Source organism: Gopherus flavomarginatus, chromosome 5 (genome assembly GCF_025201925.1).
Source record: "Gopherus flavomarginatus isolate rGopFla2 chromosome 5, rGopFla2.mat.asm, whole genome shotgun sequence".
Taxonomy (NCBI): domain Eukaryota; kingdom Metazoa; phylum Chordata; order Testudines; family Testudinidae; genus Gopherus; species Gopherus flavomarginatus.
In genome coordinates, this window is record NC_066621.1 from 112,676,031 (window position 1) to 112,696,283 (window position 20,253).

At 42.4% G+C, this 20,253-nt stretch overlaps 1 protein-coding gene across 1 annotated transcript; it reads right to left on the bottom strand.

The window, feature by feature from the left end:
- Positions 1 to 3,129: 3,129 nt before the first annotated feature.
- SPTSSA (serine palmitoyltransferase small subunit A) lies at positions 3,130 to 10,327 on the bottom strand. Its single transcript, XM_050954006.1, has 2 exons — positions 10,161 to 10,327; positions 3,130 to 4,150 (listed from the first exon to the last, which is right to left on the bottom strand). Exons 1-2 carry the CDS (start codon positions 10,261 to 10,263, stop codon positions 4,047 to 4,049), a joined length of 207 nt encoding a protein of 68 aa, XP_050809963.1. The 5' UTR covers positions 10,264 to 10,327; the 3' UTR covers positions 3,130 to 4,046.
- Between the last annotated feature and the right edge of the window lie 9,926 nt (positions 10,328 to 20,253).

Here is a 20,253-nt window from a genome sequence, read left to right on the forward strand (position 1 = left end):
CGAGACACACCCACACACATAGCTGTACGAGCTCTGGCCAGCACCCCTCCCCGCTCAGCACCAGGGCAGCCCCAGCGCCTCCTCATGCCAAACTCTGCCCCCCACAACCTGGCACAAGTGCTGCCCTGGTCTGCCAATGAGCCCAAGCTCTAGGGCACTAGATGCAGCTCACCCCACCACTAGCTTCAGGGTAGATTGGAATGGAGTATGGAGTCTCTCAGTGGAACATGGGCAGGGCCACAGCCTGGGTCAGGGGAGGCTTAGCTGTGCTTCAGCTAGCATGCTAAAAATAGCAGCATAGCCAGGGTTGTACAGGCTGCAAGTCAGGCTAGCCACCGGCGTATAAACCCACCCAGACCCTCTGCATATGAAGCAGGGCAGCTAGTCTGAGCCACCATCCACACTATCATGGCTACATTGATTTTTTAGTGCACTAGATCAAATACAGTTAGCATGGGTACATCTATGCAAACTGGGAATCACACCTCTTAACTCAAATGTAGCTGCAGCCTCAGGGAGTTATATAAGTCCATTAAGTGGTTCTTAAATTGTACAGTATGGTATTCTTTCTGGTGAGTAGGCTAGCTGTATGTGTGCCAGAATCTGGAACCTCCTGAATCTTATAATGCCAGACCACCAGTGTATGTGCACATTGAGGCACTGCTCAAAGAGGATAGAGGGAAAGAGGCATGGGCAACATTTCTCCACCCCACCCCTTAAAAAAAGTGTTAGATGGAATCTTGTTGATGACCTCACCAGGAGCATTTCTGTCCACCGAAAAGGGGCAGTGTGGGGAGCTGAGAGCAGGGGCTCTCAGCTCCACCCAGGCTTCTCAGCTCCTCAACAGGAGCAGGGGGCTAGTCGCCCGGGCTTCCCATCTTCCTGAACATGGAGCCAGGGGGAAGCAGTCTGGCTGGAAGTGAGGATCTCGGCTCTAGCTCCCATTTTCTTCTCCAGTCCCTGGCTCCAGCATGCCTGTTTTACCCCCATTATACAGATGGGGAAACTGATCCATAGGAATGATAGCAAGAAAGTTATTAAACCTAGATAACAGTAGGTAAAATCCTGGGTCCACCAAAGCAAACAACAGAACTCCCACTGACTTCAGCGGACCCAAGATTACACCCTGTCTTCACAATGAACCAATCTAAACAAGGTACATTATCAGTGTGCCTCAGGGAAATAAGAGTACTTTAAAGCATGTGTCTCTCCAAGGAGTTGCACCTTAATGAAAATGTGACCCATAGCTTTCACCATTCTAGGATACATAACATCTTTAAAGTAAATAGTCCTGCCATTTTTGGAACATTGTTAATGTACATTAATTCTAGCTACCCACATGCCTTGGTAGTTATTGGTGCCTTGGTAAACTTATTTCAATGTTCAGTGGTCCCACCCCTTTGATAGTGGGGACATTCAGCCCATACTTCTGAGATTAAATCAGTTTTCCTTCGCTGAATCCATTCTGAATTCTGTGGTCTTCTCTTTCAGTGAACTGTCAATTTTATATTGTAGAATATTTCTGGCATGTGATAACACTCAGGCCAACTGAAGATCCAAGAATAAAAAAATTGTCTAGCTGAAAATCTCACCATCACAATTTTTCAACTTTATGTCAAGATATTTAACATACTGAATTTTGTTATGCATCAGCTTTCTCCTTATAACCATGTTTAAAATAGCTTCCTCCAACTCTAACAATTTTAAATTGCCTTTTAAATCTGGGTTTCACAGGAAAGCTGAGCAGTTATACAGTATACAAGATTTGACTGCTGAACTGACAACAGCTGTAAAATGACCACAGCAAAGTGGGAAAACGCTAAACTTGATCTTCTTAGGTAATCAGTGTATTATTTAAGCTTACCAAATGTTAGTCACCTACTGGTTTCCTTTGTAAAATTGAACAAACTCCTTATTAAATTACCAATTTTGACTATCTTTCCTCCAGATTAGTGCTGTGAAATGCATGTCATACAGCACTTGCTTTTATGACTATGAACTTTAGTTATATTACAATAGAAGAATCTTTTTCATCCTTTAACATCTTAAATTCTGACAAGATGATGCAGGGCTTTTATAACACTTACTTTAAGAAAATAGAAGAAAACACAAATCCGCAAATGTGTGCTAATTAGTATTGCTAGACTCAAGTCCTCTGCAACTCCATTTATACTATAAGTGTTGACATGGTTGCATTTTCCCCACCATTAAAATAAATTGCTTTGAGAAAACTTGTGCATCATCAAAACCCATTTACAAATGCTTTCCCACTTAAAGCCATTTTTACATGCACAGTATTCTGCAGCATTTCTGTCACAGAATAAAAGAGAGTTCCCAAACACAGCTCAAACAATCTTAAAGTAATTGCTAATTGGCAATGAAAAATGCCTTTTTTTTTTTTTTTGCTGTATCCAGGTTCCCCCCACCCCCACCCCCTTCACCCTCTAGTCTTTGTTTATATGGCCAGTTTTTTAACTGAATGAAGACAATTCTGCACCAGTTGTCTCTGTATCCCCATATCAGTAATACTAATGCATTAGCCTATCGTGCAACCAGACAATATATCCCAAAAGAAAATTTCTCAGATGCCAAAGCTTTCATTTGTTAGCTTTTGGGATAGTGAAAATTATTAACCTGCTGCCTTCTGAGGCACTAATCTAGCCTCACTTTGGATACCAGAGGTGACAGCCTTATGTAATATCTGCAAGTCAGATAAAAGTTAAGCCAACTAAAGATTACAAAAATAGTTTTTATAGAACAAGTTATACTCAGTTAAACTGAAAATAAAATGCATACACTATTTTACTTTAAATATGGAAAAAGCATCTTACCGTTCCTCACTGGAATGCATATTTAAGGGAATTAAACCTTATTGTCATGTTGCATATTGTCAAACAGCTGTGCATTAATTAGGCATAATGCATTATGAACTACCTGTGCAACTTCCATTAGCATCAACAGCAGCTGCATATCTTAGGATATAATTTGGCCCACAGTACCTTTTACTGTGACAAGAACTCAGATCTTTGGTTAACATCATTCCCTTGCCTCATCACCTGGGTCAGTTTTGAGCAGAATGCATAAAACATATTAACATCTAAAAATAAAAGGAAAAGAGTTTTGCATCAATTCTGCTTTTAGCTTTTATTTTTTAGAACAAAAAATATATCCTCCACCTTAGAAAGTCAGGTTGTTGCCATCTTACATTTCAGAATACAAACCTGAAAAAAAGTTAAGAACAAAGACAGGACTTCAGCCAAGTATTCAGCTTCTTATTGTTATATTAACTTAAGTCCACTTACAATCCTATGTTTTGGTCATTTGTAACAAGAGTATGTTCAAATGCGTTTGAAACACTAACTGCAATAAAGCAGTTTAAAACTAGACAATTACACTGCTGACAATGAGTACAGGAAAAAAACTCCTCTCCATCTGCACAGAAACATAATCCTTGGAAGACAAGCATTATGTACAAGTACAGTTTAGTTAGAAGTTAGAACATTAAATTATCACAAAATCTTGAGGGCCTAGATGCAGTTCATGAAAGAACATAAGCCCATTAGTCCTTTTGCTCCAACTTTGGAAAGACTGCATCTGTAGTCTTATCCCAAAGATGATGAATGAAGTGTTAACTCTGTCTCATCCACCCTCTTCCTCCATCAGCTGGAATACAGAAGACTTAAAGCCAACTATAGTTATGCACAAATATTTTGTTGGACAAAGTCTGGACAGCAGACAGTACACCTGAGTTGATGTTTACAAACTACTTTTCACAAAAGTTAAGAAAATACTGGTATCAAAGTACAAACAACGTTAAAATAGGCAAAACTACTATACAAGGACATCTTGTAAAATTAAAGTGAATGAACACAACACACGAGGCATGTTGTGTCCCTGCTCTACACATCTGGTTTCCTAGTCTTCAGAGTCATAGTTGAGTGTTTCTTGTTCTGTCATCAGTAGAAGTCTCGTTAAAACTAGCCGGTTGGATCTTCTTTGCAGGATGAATCTTGAATCACTATTACTTCTTGAATATACTTTCTTCATCACTGCACAATTTCAAAGTAGTGTAATATCGCCATGATGTGCTGAGGAATGAACACATAGCCAGTGTACAGCGCCATTCCAACAATAGAAACCAGCATAGAATCTGAGGAACAGTTAAGGAAAGCTGCAGTTTGGAATTCTATTAAAATCACAAAAAAAGAATGTTTTAATACTAACCTTCAAAACTATTATAAAATTTGTATAATTCTAAATTGTATATGCTCAACTGTATTCGTGTATAACAGCTGTAGGAAGAAATCCACTGTAAATGTGAAAACTAGAAGACTTGTCTGGAAGAAGGGAAAGAATTGACAAGGATTTGTAGGGGATCTTAATGCATGTCAGTCTGTTAGCAAGAGTTAGGCCAGCTGTAACTCTAATGACCTGAGACTTGTAGAAGTGAGAATAGTGTGAGGCGAGTAGGAAAGAACTGTGTAAGAAGTTATCACGACCTTGCACTGATAATCAAATACGTAGACTGGCGCCCAGAAGTGAAAAAAATAAAACAGAATGGCCTATGTATAAACAAAATGCAGCTGCTGCTCATTATTGTCTGTATTATTGCTTGTCATTGTCTGTAACAAAGGTATAAATGCTTGCTGTAATTGTTTACCTGTTGAGAGACCTGTCCCGGACTGGGGCGACCCTGTGTCCTAGGGCACTCCCTCCCTCAATCGCAATTGCTTAAAAAATAATAAAATATTTAATTTTGCTGCACTCAAAAAAAACACTGTGTTTTTCTCCAACACTGGTAATAATGACTGACTTTATTATGAGAATGCCTTCCAGATTCTCTATTTTATTGCCACATATTTTGGACATAAAAACAGTCTTTTTATTTTTTGCGGGGGGGGGGGTGAGGGTTTCAGGGGGGAAATGAGGAGAAACACGTTAATGGAAATAACCAGATTCCCTAAAAGCCAAAAACTTCTGCAGGTTCTGAGTTTTACTGTCAGCAAGAGCAATATATTTATACTAATTCATAGATATCTTTAAAAGATCTTGTGTAGCACTCTCTCTCTCTCTCTCTCTCCACACATATATATACTCTCTCTCTCACACACACTTGAAGAAACTAATCTTTTAATTCTGATCTCAAGGATTCTCTTGGAACAGAGTGGCCCAAATAAACTAAATCTTAATTTGTGTACACACATTACTGGTCATTGGTATAAAACAGGGAGTCAAGAGACCTAGGTTCCATTCCCAGCTGCCTATAGGCTTTGGGCAGGTCACAACTGTCCAATAGGAGACATTAAAGAAAGAGCAAGCTGGGCTTGTAAAGGGCAGCTCTCATGGGAACTCTAATGACACGTCTCTCCTGCCCTAAGACCTGAAATACGCATTGCTACAAAAACCACCACTGACCCATTTTGGAGTGCTGAATCTTGTTCTCCCCTCTCTCCCCCCGAACAACCAAAAACCAAAATCAAACCAAAGTGCAGTCTTGAAAGATGACTTTAATAGACTCTTTGGAACACTATAACTGAAAAATGAAGAGTCTGTTCAATTAGTGTTCTTTATTTCTGTGTTCAAATATATTGACTTAATTTGTATTGCCATGTTTGTTAATAAATAAGCATTATTGATTCTCCAGGGAAAAAATAGATTGTGAGGCTCAATTTATTTTCCAAGAGTACTTCAAACAGAAGGAACTATGGTATTAGTATTAATTTCCTTAGACAGCTGATCAATCTTATAAGTAGAATCAATCTAGATGTTTCACTGAAATCATAATATCTCAAAGCACAGCCTTTGTTTTAATTCACGCTGTGTTTGTAAACCGTTCATTAACATTTTATTGGAAGTGGCTGCAGCTCTCTGAAAACTTTCTTGTAGTATCTGGCAATCCACAACCATTCTCAGGCTATAGTTTCACTAGCTTATTTCAAATAGGATCAGCGATCACTTAGAAAATTCACATAAGACACATTACCTGTATTTGCTAATATTATCACTAGGCCTATGTCTAGTTCCAGGAAACCCAAACCCAGCCTTCAGAAATGCAATGGGATTGTAGTCACTGGAAGTTAGGTTGACCCAAACCTGAATGTTTCTGGACGCACACACAAATAAATTTAAATTTTTTTTTACAAACCCTTTTCTAATCAGACTACCTGCAGTTTCCTCAAATCATAACTTAAAATTAAGTTTAATAAACCTAATACAAAGACAGCACTATAAACAGAGCATTAGGTATTAAAGGGCCAGGCAGAAGTATCCAGTTACCACAGTTTCAACAGGAGCTGCAGGTGCTCATCAGCACCTCCAAAATGAGGTCTAAATTGTGTATATTTAACAACAAAGGCTATATGGCATACCTGTTAGAGAACAAACCTAGAAGATGAAATCATTCACTAGAGTATTTTTAGTCATGGCAAGTCATGAAATATTGCAATTTAAAAGCACTGAGGGAGGGTCACCTCAAATCTCTAAACTTTGACATGAGTTCTTAATCACAACCTTGGGATTCCAAGCTATCAGACAATGTAGATCTACGTAGACTGTAAGCTCATTGGGCCATCTTTTTTTCCTGTGTTTGTACAGCACCGAGTACAATAGTGTCTCATCCGTGACAGGGGCTCCTAGGTACCACCAAAATACAAATAAATAATCTAAGGCCTTCTACCTTAGGATAATGGCCCGTCATTACCAGTACTAGTGGCAAGTGCTCCAGCCATGCTTTCTGTAGCACTCCTCTCTAAAGTTGAGCTATTTTCATCCACAAGTAGAGCCAAGTGGGAATTAGTTGCTTAGCTATTTTCAGCAGCAGGTCCTAGTATCGACAAACTAGATCCTAGAATCGGACTTGAACTTATATTGAGAAAAAATGGCCATATGGTGATCAGGATGTTACTGTCACTGAAACAAGCACACTTCTGTCTATTACCCTCCCACACCCCCCAAATTATACCCAAGATTATAACAGCCAAAAAGTTTAGATTTTAAGTTAGATGTATTTTACAGAACTTCGTATGTAGTCAGTTTCACTGTTTCCCCTTTAGAATTAGTTTCCTCTGTGTTATGCTTAAAGAAGCACATGGGATTTTTTTGAAGGGGATAAGGCAATACAGTGAGTTTATTGACAGTACAATTTAAGCACTGAAATTAACATATGCTTTTATTTACACACACGGTTTCAGCTGGATTTTATAGTTATCAGTTTTTAAGTGTTGCGCCATCAGATCCAGTGGCCAGCTGAAACTGCACAGGAGGGAGACAGAGGTAGGCCTTTGTTGAATGCTTTTGAATTTCCAACGTTGATGTAGAACAGGGGTCGGCAACCTTTCAGACGTGGTGTGCCGAGTCTTCATTTATTCACTCTAATTTACGGTTTCACGTGCCAGTAATACATTTTAATGTTTTTAGAAAGTTTCTTTCTATAAGTCTAATATATAACTAAACTATTGTTATATGTAAAGTAAATAAGGTTTTTAAAATGTTTAAGAAGCTTCATTTAAAATTAAATTAAAATTCAGAGCCCCCTGGACTGGTGACCAGGACAGTGTGAGTGCCACTGAAAATCAGTTCGCATGCCACCTTCGGCATGCATGCCATAGGTTGCCTACCCCGATGTAGAACGAACCCAAAGACTCCTCTGGGAGCTTGTAACTATAAAAGAAGGGTGTATTCCATGGAGTTTGGGTTTTTAAAATTGTACTCCATTTTGCTAGCCTTAAATTAGTAAAAAAAAATTTCTAAAATTTATTCTTTGCTAATTGTGTTAATAATTGTTCTTAAAAAAATAAGTTTTATGGCTTTAATTGCCTTATTTACTGTTCGGTATGTAAGTAAAAGTGTATGGTAATTAACTAAAAAACAGCTGGGCCAAATGGTCAAAAAAACCAAAAAGTCAAAAGGCATCAACTTTATTATCAAAATCACCAAATGGCAAATTAACAACCCTAAAGCAAAGGTATACACCCAAACAACAAAATAAAAAGTAAAGCCAAAAAAAAAAAAAAAAAAAAAAAAAAAAAAAAAAAAAAGACAGCTACGAATAACTCCCAGTAATAAACCAAATAATGCTAATTAAAAGCAACCTTAACTACCTTGTAATTAACAGCTCCGGTGTAACACAGCAAGACCCAGAGCCTGGTATGGGAACTTATTATTATAAAAGAAGGGTGTATTGCTATGGGACTTTGGGTTCATTCTGCATCAACATCAGAGCTTCAAACTCCACAAAAGCTCAGCTCCCCCTCCCTTGTGTGAAGTTTCAGCTGGCCGCTGGACCTGACCAAGCAACACTAAGGACTGGTAACCAAGATCCAGCTAGAAAACACAGCTATCAAGTTAATCCCATGTTCATTCATTTCTGAATTATATGCTCTCCATTTTGGAGCTTTACATAGAAAAAAATGCACCTGTAACTTGGGCAAACAACAGTCCCTACTTTTACTAATGGCAGATATTTTCTTTAAAACTGACCACCACCCCTGTTTGTTACCAGTTAGATTAGTTTATCTCCTCACATCTCTCAGTACTCCTTGGAGGTACTTTTAAAGGTCATCCATCAGAGAGCGGCTGCAAATATGAGGTACCATTTTAACAAAGGACCAAGTAACCATCACATTCAGAATAGAATGAAGGGACATTGTATTATCCTCTAGAAAAAGCGGCTCAAAAAACCACAATAATCTAGACTCTTGATACAAGTCTCTACAACTGAACCTTCATGTTAGAAGGCTGTTATAGTGAAATACATAAAACAAGCAAATTCACCAACTACAGGTTCAGTAAACACCAATTAGAAAAAGACACAGGGAGACAAAGCAAAATGGAAACCTAGAGCTGCATGACTATGCAACATACATAAATTACTCATTATATAAAATACACATTTTCCTTTCCAATGTGCAAAGTATGAAGGCATGCATTAAAGGTATTTCTGACTAATGGAAACAATTCTTCAAGTTAACAGAGAAAAAAGTTGCATAATTCTAGGGAAGGAAAGTGAAAGGCGAAATTGCATCAAGGCACAGCAACCTGTCTCTGACTCAGAAATTAACTACACTGCTAAATGGCCAGAAGGGATACTTGATACCTTAATGTTCTGAAAGATAATCTGTGTTGCTCTCTCTTAAACATTGGCAACACTTGTTATAGTTCATTGTAACAATACAGACTGTGAATCTGAATGTGATTTAACAAGCAAGGAGTGAGTGGATTAACAGATTCCTCACACATGGGTGAAAGGGTTCCTTCTTTGTTCACACAATAAACCTAACCTGTGGGACTAGGAAACAGTGCCACACTATATACTTTGCAACACTGACCCGCACCAAGGCCAATGTAGCTATAGAATGCTACTATGTATCAGTGTTATTTATCTAACTAGTTAGATAGCCAGTTAGAATTGAACTTTGGGTTTTTAAACCACCAGCATAGCTACACTGGGATGGCTAACAACCCTCAATGTGAACAACGGCTAAGCACCTCCCAAGCATCAATTAAATGCATACACAATATGTCTGCCAGGAAAGTGTTACTGGACCCATTTTACAGATAAGAAGGGGAACATTAAGCACCCATGATCAGAGAAGCGCTCAAAGGCATTCTCAAAATCTGGAAAGGCCACGAATCGAAGCCAGATCTCCAAGGTCCCAGTCTGATGCCTTAATCATAAGAGCATCCTGCAGAACAGGGGCTGAAGGGATAGCAGGGCAGCTTGCTCAGGACAAAGGTCAGACCTCCTCTCCTAAGGCACCTCTCACAGCTCAGCTGAGCCTGAACCACACCCCGCACAGTCCACACCACGGGGTGGGCAGAGATGCACTCGAGGGAGTTAGAAGAGATCGGGAGCAGAGCAGCACACTAGGGTCCAGCCCCCTCCCTCACGCCCAAAGCGGAGCAACAGGCCCCGGCCAATCCACCGCTGCCCCGCAGCCTACCTTCCACGCTCGGCCATGAACTGCAGCCCACCACGCCCCCTTCCAGTCCAGCCACGTGCTCCAGCCCCTCCCCAGCTCCCACTTCCCCAAGGCTGCCTGTGGCCTCCCCCGCACCGGCCCCGCCCACCGCTGCCGGCCGCGGCTTAACTAACAGACCCCGGCCCCGCGGCGGCCGCGACCTCCGCGCCCGCCGGTCCCGCCCTGGCCGCGGGAGGATACTGAAGATCGTCCGCTCCCAGGGCTCCAGCATGTAGAGCGCGGTGACCAGCAGGTACTGGTAATAGAGCCACGACACCCGCCCCCAGGCCGAGCCCAGCGCCATCGCCGGACCTGTCCGCGTGCGCCGTGCGCGGCCCTCGCAAACAGACTGAGCTGGGCCTGACCGCGCGGGGAACGCCCTCCACTGCGCCCCGCCCCCTTCTCCGCTCCAGGGGCCGTGCACCGCCAGGCCGCCCCGCCCCGCGGCTGCTCTGTTGGTAGGGAGCATGCGCTTGAGGACTGAGCATGCTCAGTAACACCTGCCGACGCCGCTGCCCGGACTTTGCCCTCTCTTGTGGTGACCACGTGCGAATTGCTGGTGACGTGCTGGGGGGCAGGAGGGGGAAGAGGGGCGGGGCTAACAGTTACCCAAGTGGCCTGAGCCATCTGCGGTGCCGGCAAAAGAGAAGCGGTGTTGGAGGCGGAGGGGTTGGCCAGTCCTGCGTCTCACCACCCGCTTACCAGGGCTGTGCCCCAATGTCTCTGGTGCCACCTATTGAGCTGCTAAAGGACACTTGATTAATTCAGTGAAATATTTTACATACTTCTGCTTGTCCAAAAATGATAATTATCAACGTTTAAAATAATCACTTATCAGTTTATATGTCTCTGTAACTCCTCATAGCAGGAAACATATTTGGCTTGCCTTTTATTCGGATAGCCTGGACTGGACTGCATTTTTCTTGCAATCCACTGTAAAATGGAGTTTCACTCCATTTACTTTTTGAAATTATATTTGTATTACTCTTAGCACTTCATTTACGTTTATTAACATTGTGCAGATGAATATCATGCTAGTTCATAGATATTTTAATAGCAATATTGGAAATATTAACAGTTGCTAGTAGCTTCTGCAATTATTTCTCACAGTAATTCAGCTACAGCTCCTCCTGTTAGTATTGGATATTAGGTTTTAGTTCTAATTTTTTTTATACTTTATGTAAAAGTTTATTCTTTGAAATCACATGACTTGAAGGCTGACTGAAGTCCTGGTTTGATGTCAAAACGTTTTGATGTCAAAACAGTTTTCTTTGAGCTTCCAATGGGAATTGTCGTTGGCAACTGTTATTTTGCCCCTCAGTGCATTTTCATATGTCATAATTGTGTGTGCAACTTGGTTCCCAAATATTCACCACAGGCCAGATTTTTAAAGTTTAAAAGCACCTAGATGCTTTTGAAAAGCCCACTAGTTGCCTAAATATCTTTACAAATCTGGCCCTAAGGGTACTATACTATCTTTCATGAAATCCTTCTCAAAGGTAAATTTCTTCTGTAATTTTTACTAAATATAGGTATACAACCCCAAGATAGATTGACAGCCACCAGCATTCAAAAATCATGAGATTATACACCCAAAAGTTATGACATTAAAAGAATCCCAAAGGTATATATGTATATGTTTATTTATGTTATTTCTCCTTTTTGTTTCTGAGCCTTTAGAGCACATTAGCTTCATATTTATGTTGTGACCTCTCCCAAAGAATCCATGTATTTGAAACAGTTGTACATTCCTATAACATTCAATACCATTTTGGACTTCCAGTATAATGATTCCTTACTGCCTTTGTAATTAAAAACTTATTAAAAATCCTTATTTTTATAAGTAATTCCTCACCCTGCAAACACTGAAAATCACACTTGACTCTTCTATTAGTTCATTTGTTCCATACATAAATGTTGATTTTTCTACTGAATTGTTTATACTTCTAATTGCATATTTTAATTTTATTGCCTTTTATGTATGCTACATATTTGGTTATCAAGTAATCAGGGTGTAGCTTCAAAAGGCTGGGATTTTGCATAACCGGAGATGAGAAAGTTGCATTCACCTCCCCCTAGAGATTCCCCAGGGAAACCACTTGACCGTGTTTGTCCCAAAAGTCCATTCTTATCTGGCACATTGTTCAGTTAAATATTAGATAAGTTCATGAAAGATTGGTCCATCAATGGCTGTTAGCCAAGATGGTCAGAGACAGAACCCCATGCTCTTGGTGTCCCTAAGCCTCTGACTGCTAGAAGCTAGCAATGAACCACCGGGTGCATCACTCAATAAATTGTCATGTTCTGTTTGCTTCCTCTGAAGCATCTGGCACTGGCCACTATCAGAAGACAATATACCAGGCTAGATGGACCATTGATCTAACCCACTATGGCCATTCTTATGTTCTCCATACAGTCCTTTGAAGTCACAACACTTCCCTGGGTTCACCTCACATCTCCCCCTAAAGAGAGGTTACATTCAATTCCAGCCCACAATAATACATAAACCATTCATTTAATACAATGGACTCCAAAGATAGTTAAATTTAATTCAATAAAGTTTTTCAAGGATCCTGCAGGAAATTGACCTATCTGTCACAGCTCCATCTTCATACAGTCAAAGCTGAAGGACCAGTGAAGTTATTTGGACAGTAGTAACCATTGCACCCATATCTATCCCCAGTGGATTTACTGGAATGTTCTGGTACCAGCCTTTGTTCTGATACAGTCCTTGGTAGCACTATGGTGCACCACAACTCGGACAAGCATTATAAGGTGATTCATTTGCTAGGTCCTAAGGCCCTCATACCATGTGGCCTAATGAGCACTCTGTCAACTACATCCATTATCAACTCCACTTTGTCAACATTCCTCCCAGAGTCCCCTACCCCATTCCTTCATCACTCCACCTCCTCACTGTGCCAGAACAATCAGGAGAGAGAAGAGCAGCAGATTCACTTCCTGGCACTCATCACACACTGCCCTCTGCTGACCTGTGACTACTCAGCCAATTCATCACACTGCTCCCATCTATGAAAAACAAGCATCCTCTCTTCCATCATTAGTCCACATGAAAGCGTTGGTACCAACAAGAAACTCTGTGCTTTCTTTGTGATCTCTGTTATCCCTTCTTAGCTCTGGGTTCACTTTCTTCTGCACCCATATGTTAATTTCAACTCAGATTAGAAGTCTCCTCACATATTGGATCTTCTACTTGCTCAGTAGGTTCACCGTCACCTTTGGATCAAGTTCCATAGGTGAGGTTACTCTCAGAGGTTCTGCCTCATGGTCTGATGCAATTCCCTCCAATAAGTTTTACTCCAGGATGTTGTGTATCAGAGCCTGGCTTGTCATGCTGGAGCACATACCAGTGCTGTTCCTTGCTTGATCCCTTTTACTGCCCAGGGGCTCAGCCCTCATGATGACCAGGATACTCCCACAGTCATTGGCCTGGTTTGGTTGTGGTGCACTGGCCAGAGTTTTGGCTCAGTCAGAACATAGGTAATGCAGAGCAAAACAACTTCTACTAGGCTAGAAGTCAGTACGCAGATGAATTCTGACATCCAGCTGACCCACCTCATATGGACTTTTGTACTTCCTGTAACAACTTAGCACTCAAGCTCCTTTTCCTTTTGTAATTGCTAACCCAAACCAGTTAACACTCCTGATACACCTGCGCAGACATATTCTTAAGTCAGTGTGTGTTCCGTCTGGGATAGTGGCCTTACTCCAGTAATGGTTCGCTGCTTGTCTGACAGTACTGAGAACACCTGCCACCTGGGTTACATACCTAGGGATTAGTATACCCTTCAATAACATCAGTCCCACCCAGTAATTTTAGCAGATGATTTCATACTTGAACTTTATATGTGGCATGTACACCATGGATAACCGTACACGAGTTCTATAGGCTATCCTGCCTAAGGGAAGCAGGACATCCTAGTTCTATCAACTGGGTGTCTACAAAAAAATGCCAACACATCTGTCAGTGCATGGTGAAGACTTTGCAACAGTTTGTCCTACTATGGGTGGTAATGGTGGGATGCAGATCTTAATTATCTCCGGCACGTCACAAGCCTCTCAAAACAACTGCAACTCAGAGTTTTGACCATAGTTGATACACAAGAAGTGAGGCATACCATACTGGCAAGCAAATTGCTCAAAAAGTATCTTAGCAATTGTTTGTATTTCTTGATTGGGTAGTAAATAAGCTTCTGCCAACTTGGAGAAGTAATCAGCTATTACAAACACATACAGACTGCTCTTCTAAGATACCAGGATACCTATAGTCACTCTGTTGAGAGGACAGATCCCAAAAATGGAAAATACATTGCTTGGGGTGTAGCACTAGTCATTTTATGGACCCTGCTGGCACAGAATTTCACCTACTCTTTAACAGACCTGCATCAACTGGGCCAGTAGTAGTGACTCTGGACCCTTTGGACTAGCTTCACTATTCCAAAGCTCTGACCCGGTGGTGCCTAGGGCAACCGTCACTAGAAATGACAAGGGCAGGCTGCAAAAGTGAGAGCAGATACTCCCAAGACTGGTAGATAACACTGAAGTTAAACTCAGGACTGAACACAAAATGGAGATGATGCCGCTGCCCTTTATAGTCCTTCTACCATGTTTCTGGTACTTCCTTTGTTCCAAACACAAACGCATAGCACATGGCATTGACAAGCCTTAGAGATCTCTCCAAAGGCAGACCCAACAGCTAAATACTGATAACATATATGCTATGCCAACCTACCAAATGTCAATATTGTATTTTGACTTAAGTAAGCTCCACAGACTACAGTCCTGAAAACCTGTTAGACCTTTCAGAATGGGTAGACAGACCCAGAGGTATATTGATACAAAGATGCCTGACCAGACCTACACCTGGAGCAAGAGTTACTGATCTGGAAGTTGAGGGCATTGGAGTAGAAGAGCAATCACACTTAATCAGTGGCCTGAAAGGGACTGGAACCTGTCATTTTGATGATATTACATATTAACAAGATTGGGGGACACTTGTGTGATGCCGTATGGACTATGTGGGATACTTTATGATATTGTTCATGCCAATATTATAAAACTGGAAGGAATCTAACCAAATATGCGAAAATGTTATAATCGGCCAGGTATGATAATCTTGTTTATATGTTTGTATCACCTTTGTATTATGACATAGATATGTATGGTATATCTGTATTCCCAGCTTGACCTGTGTTTCTGGGTGAGACCACCAGATGGATTTGCATCAGCACTAGGCCTGCTTGATGACCCACCAAGGGACATCCGACGTACAATCAACCTACTGAAGGAGCCGAGGACTACAGCTTATAACTAAGGCTACGTTTTTAGTCATGGGTATTTTTAGTAAAAGACACAGACAGGTCACGGGCAGTAAACAGCCCATAGCCTGTCCGTGACTTTTACTAAAAATACCGATGACTAAAACTTTGGCAGGGGTCTGTGGGTGCTCTAGGGAGGGAGCCTTGGGGCACTGTGGGTGCTGGGAGGGTGGCCTGGGACCCCTGCTTGTGCTGGGGGGAGGCGGGCAGCTTGTGGCCTGGGACCCCCACTGGTGTTGGACAGGGGTGGGCAGCGCCGCACGGCCCAGGACCCCCACTGGTGTTGGGGGAGGGAGGGTTAGCAGGGCTGGCAGGCTCCCTACCCAGCTCCATATGTCCCTGCAGCTCTTAGAGGAAGGGGAGGCCAGGGGGGCTCTGTGCACTGCTCTTCCCACAAGCACCAGCTCCACAGTTCCCATTGGCCTGCAACACCAATGGGGGTCCCAGGCTGTGTGGTGCCACTGTAATAACCTTAGTCCCAGATTTGGACCTTAGCGTCCAAAATATGGGGGTTAGCATGAAAACCTCCAAGCTTAGTTACTAGCTTGGACCTGGTACCTGCTGCCACCACCCAAAAAATTAGAGTGTTTTGGGGCACTCTGGTCCCCCTGAAAAACCTTTCCTGGGGACCCCAAGACCCAAATCCCTTGAGTCTCACAACAAAGGGAAATAATCCTTTTTCCCTTCCCCCCTCCAGGTGCTCCTGGAGAGATACACAGACCCAAGTTCTGTGAATCCAAACAGAGTGAATTTCCCTCTCTGTTCCCAATACTGGAAACAAAAAGTACTTTCCTATTCCCCCAGAGGGAATGCAAAGTCAGGCTAGCAATCCAACACACAAATCTCCCCTTGATTTCTTCCTCCCACCAATTCCCTGGTGAGTACAGACTCAATTTCCCTGAAGTAAAGAAAAACTCCAACAGGTCTTAAAAGAAAGCTTTATATAAAAAAGAAAGAAAAATAAGTACAAATGTTCTCTCTGTATTAGATGATACAACACAGGGTCAATTGCTTAAAAGAATATTGAATAAACAGCCTTATTCAAAAAGAATACAAATCAAAGCACTCCAGCACTTATATTCATGCAAATACCAAAGAAAAGAAACCATAGAACTTACTATCTGATCTCTTTGTCCTTACACTTAGAAACAGAAGACTAGAAAGTAGAACTACTTCTCCAAAGCTCAGAGAAAGCAGGCAGCCAGAAAACAAAGACAAAAACACTCAGTTCCCTCCACCCAAAGTTGAAAAAATCCGGTTTCCTGATTGGTCCTCTGGTCAGGTGCTTCAGGTGAAAGAGACATTAACCCTTAGCTATCTGTTTATGACAGCCACACACACACACACCCCAGCACCTGTGGGGATCCTGTGCCATGCGCCGCCCGCCTCCCTCCAACATAAGCAGGGGTCCAAGGCCACACCCAGCACCCACAGTGCCCAAACAGGACCAGTCTGGAATACAGATTTCTGGTAGATAGCCCTATTTTAGGCCTTGTCTACATCACACAGTTTTGTTGATAAAGCTGATTTTTGTTGACAAAAGAGTTGCGGTGTGCACGCTGAAATGCTCCTGTCACCAATGTAACTTCCCTGCTATGCCAATATAATAAAATGACCTCAATGAGACACGTAGGGCATATGTCCACAGGAGCCATGACATTGACAAGAAAGCCAACTCCCAGCTCCCCAGCCAGGATCTGCTGGGTCTCTGTTCCAGGCCAGGCTAACACGCAATTTCCTGGCTTGGGCTGCCTTGCGGGCTTCCCACTCCTACCTGGAGGAGCCCTAGAGTGGCTGAAGCCGCACACCCGCAGGAGCCCCAGGCTGGCTGAAGGCAGCCACCTGGAAGAGCCCCCAAGCCTCCCCTCATGCCTGGAGAAGCCCCAGGCTCGCAGAAGCTACAGGGTGCCTCCCCTCCCTGGACCCAACCCGCACAGGGGTAAAGGTTTTGTTAGAAGACACTTTTGATATGCCCCATGCAGGTTCCAAATCGGCTGAGGAGACAGGTATAGGCCTCCTCAGCCACGCTGTAACCTGCATGGGGCATAATAAAGCAAAAACTTCAGCGCCAAACCCCACAACTAGGGATCTGGTGGCCCCAGCCTATTATAGAGCAGAGCCTACGTTGGCCTCTTATACCTGCCGCCCATGTGGATTCTGGGTGTGGATCTCCCTACCAGAGCAAAGAAGCTCCTGGTGGCTCCTGGCTGGAAGCGCAGAGGTGAGAATCCGCACACTGCTGCCCCTGGCTGGGAGTAGGGAGGCAAGAAGCCCCAGTGGGCAGCTGGGCTCCCAATTGGCTCTTCAGTTGGTGGAAGAGCTCCTGGTGAGAACACATACCACTGACAGAAGGATGGTAATGTGGACATCAGCCATTGCAGTAATTAATGCAGTGGCTGTAAGTTGACCTAAGATAAGTCGACTTAAGATTGTAGTGTAGACATAGCCTTAGTCTCATGCACATATTTCACATCTTGTTTACCACGGAGATAGATTTGGATTTTACTCTTACATTTTTCACAGTTAAACTCAAGAAGTCTACATATTCTGCACTGAGAGGACAGCAATTACAAGAAAATCAGAATTATGCTGCTTAAGATCTTCAACTGCTCCTCTACCAACAAGACTTACTCTTCCCTCTGAGACTCAAACTGTCATAATTCTTTTCCAGCTGGAATTCTGCTATTATAAATCAATCAGTGTTGCTATTGAGCAAAATAGATTTCTAACCCTTCCAGAGACTACTGGAAAGTGATGAATTTTACTGGAAACTGCCAAATGATTGCTGCTGTCTGCATTTCACAAAAAGCTTGCAATAATACACATCTTTGTAGTCCAGTAAATAGAGGCTATAAGAATTGTTGGTTCATATTTCCACTATCAGCTGCAAGTAGTTTCCCTAAAATTCATAGGATAAAAGGGTGACTAGTACTGAAATGTGTGTTAAATTATCTTTCCCTAAGGTTGAATGAATTTTTTTTATATAAATGTTAAATTTACAAAATAAAGACAGTCAATAGTACACAAAAATCATATTTTAATATTATGAAGATAATGCAATTACACACCACTCTGCACTATATTTTAGCTAGTTACTTTAAAAGGTTCCCTATGTCACTCTAGCCAGTCTGTGTGCTCAAATTCAGCTGGACTTTTGAATATAGCTGTAAAGGTATTTCCATCTTTTGATTGCCATTTGCAAGCGTATTTACACTCCTGATATATGGAATCCTTCCCCCCTGCTTGCCTTTAGATTGTGTTTTATACAACTCAAACTCTGAAGATGCGCTTCTTTGTACACAGGCCCTAATGTCCCAAAATACATATACTCCATCGGGAGGGATTTGGGTGACTAAGAATTCTTCCACCACCACCACATCCATTCCCCCACCCCAGAAAAAAGTTTAGAACAGATGCGCCTTGCATTGAGCTAAGTTGAACAGACAGTCTTTGCTGAATTAACAGGGAAAGCAAGTTCTACGGTCAATGACACCTACCTGAAAATGGCCCCACTGAACCCCTTTATGATTAACAAAGGAACTGAGAGCGTGAGTGCCTGTGATGATCTCAGCTGGCACGGTATTATAAAGGGGGACAGAGAGAACCTGAGGTAACTAGACCCAGCCCAATTAAGGGTTTTATAGATTAAAACCAGCACTTTATATTGCTCCCAGCAATGTTGCCTTCTGTACCAGCTGAAGTATGAGTGCTCTTAGTTTAGAGAGGCAAGATAGGGGAGGTAATACCTTTTATTGGACCAACTTCTGTTGGTGAGAGACAAACTTTCAAGATACCTATAAGCTTAAAATCTTGTCTCTCTCACCAAGAGAAATTGCCCCAAAAAATTCTCTCTCCCACCTTGTCTCTCTAATATCCTAGGACCAGCGTGGTTATAACACTGCTCTTAGTTTAGCACTTTAATTCTGTGCAAGCAAATTGCAGTAATCCCAAAATGACAAAGCTATGGATCACTGTGACAAGATCCACATCCAGAAGAAACAGCAGCAACCTTCTGGACAAGCATAGATAATGCTCTTAGTCACTGCCACTGTGCTGGTACAAACCTGGTTGTCGTCAACAACAACCACCACCAACAACAAAAATCAGCAAAAGGATCCAAACGAACTCCATAAGGGAGTGTCTTACCTTCCAAGTGTCAGTCATACATCTGCACCTCAGTTTCCCTACTAGTCCAGCTTTGTAGGCTGCCATGATGCTTTTGACCCAGTGGTCAAAAGTCCAAAATCCACCAAAAACACAATCTTTCAGTCTTCTCTGCACTCAGTAGCTAGCTCGTCACTCCTAATTATGCAGGGCTCCCTCCAGAGGCTATACAGCAGCTGAGGCAGTGTGAAAATACAACACTTTTTGGTGACTTTCGTGTTAAAGTAGTCCATTTTGCCCCTCATCAGGCTCGGTAGTTTGTTAGCCCTTTCCTGGGCTCAACAATTCCTTGGCCCTATTGGAGCAGGGCTAAGGGAGGGTGGAAGGAAATCCTGGGACTCAGCCCTAGCTAAATGCAGGCGTCACACCCCAATGCCACTCTGCTTATGCCTGCCTGTGTCTCTTCCTTCTCACATCACCCCTTCTCTGGTTCTTTCTACATCTTATCCTGCTCTTAGGCTGCACCTGGCTCCACTCCACTGCCACCACCCTTGTAGCTGTTTCCCAACTTTACGTCTGTCACTGTGGAAAGACCAAAGTAGGTCTTATTTCCATCCCAGCCTGCTTCAAACTCAGTCCCAGGCTCACCATATATAGTCCCAGCAGAGACATGATTTCTCCCTGGAACTACATTTCCTAGAGTTCCTCAGCCTTAGAGGGCCAAATCCCCACCACCAGCGGGGCTCATGGCACCGATTCTTAAAAGGGTCAGCAATACAAAATTCCAGATTACTCATTTGGTTACTAGGTTTGCTTATTTGATTTGATGAAGCATTGGATAGCTATACGGG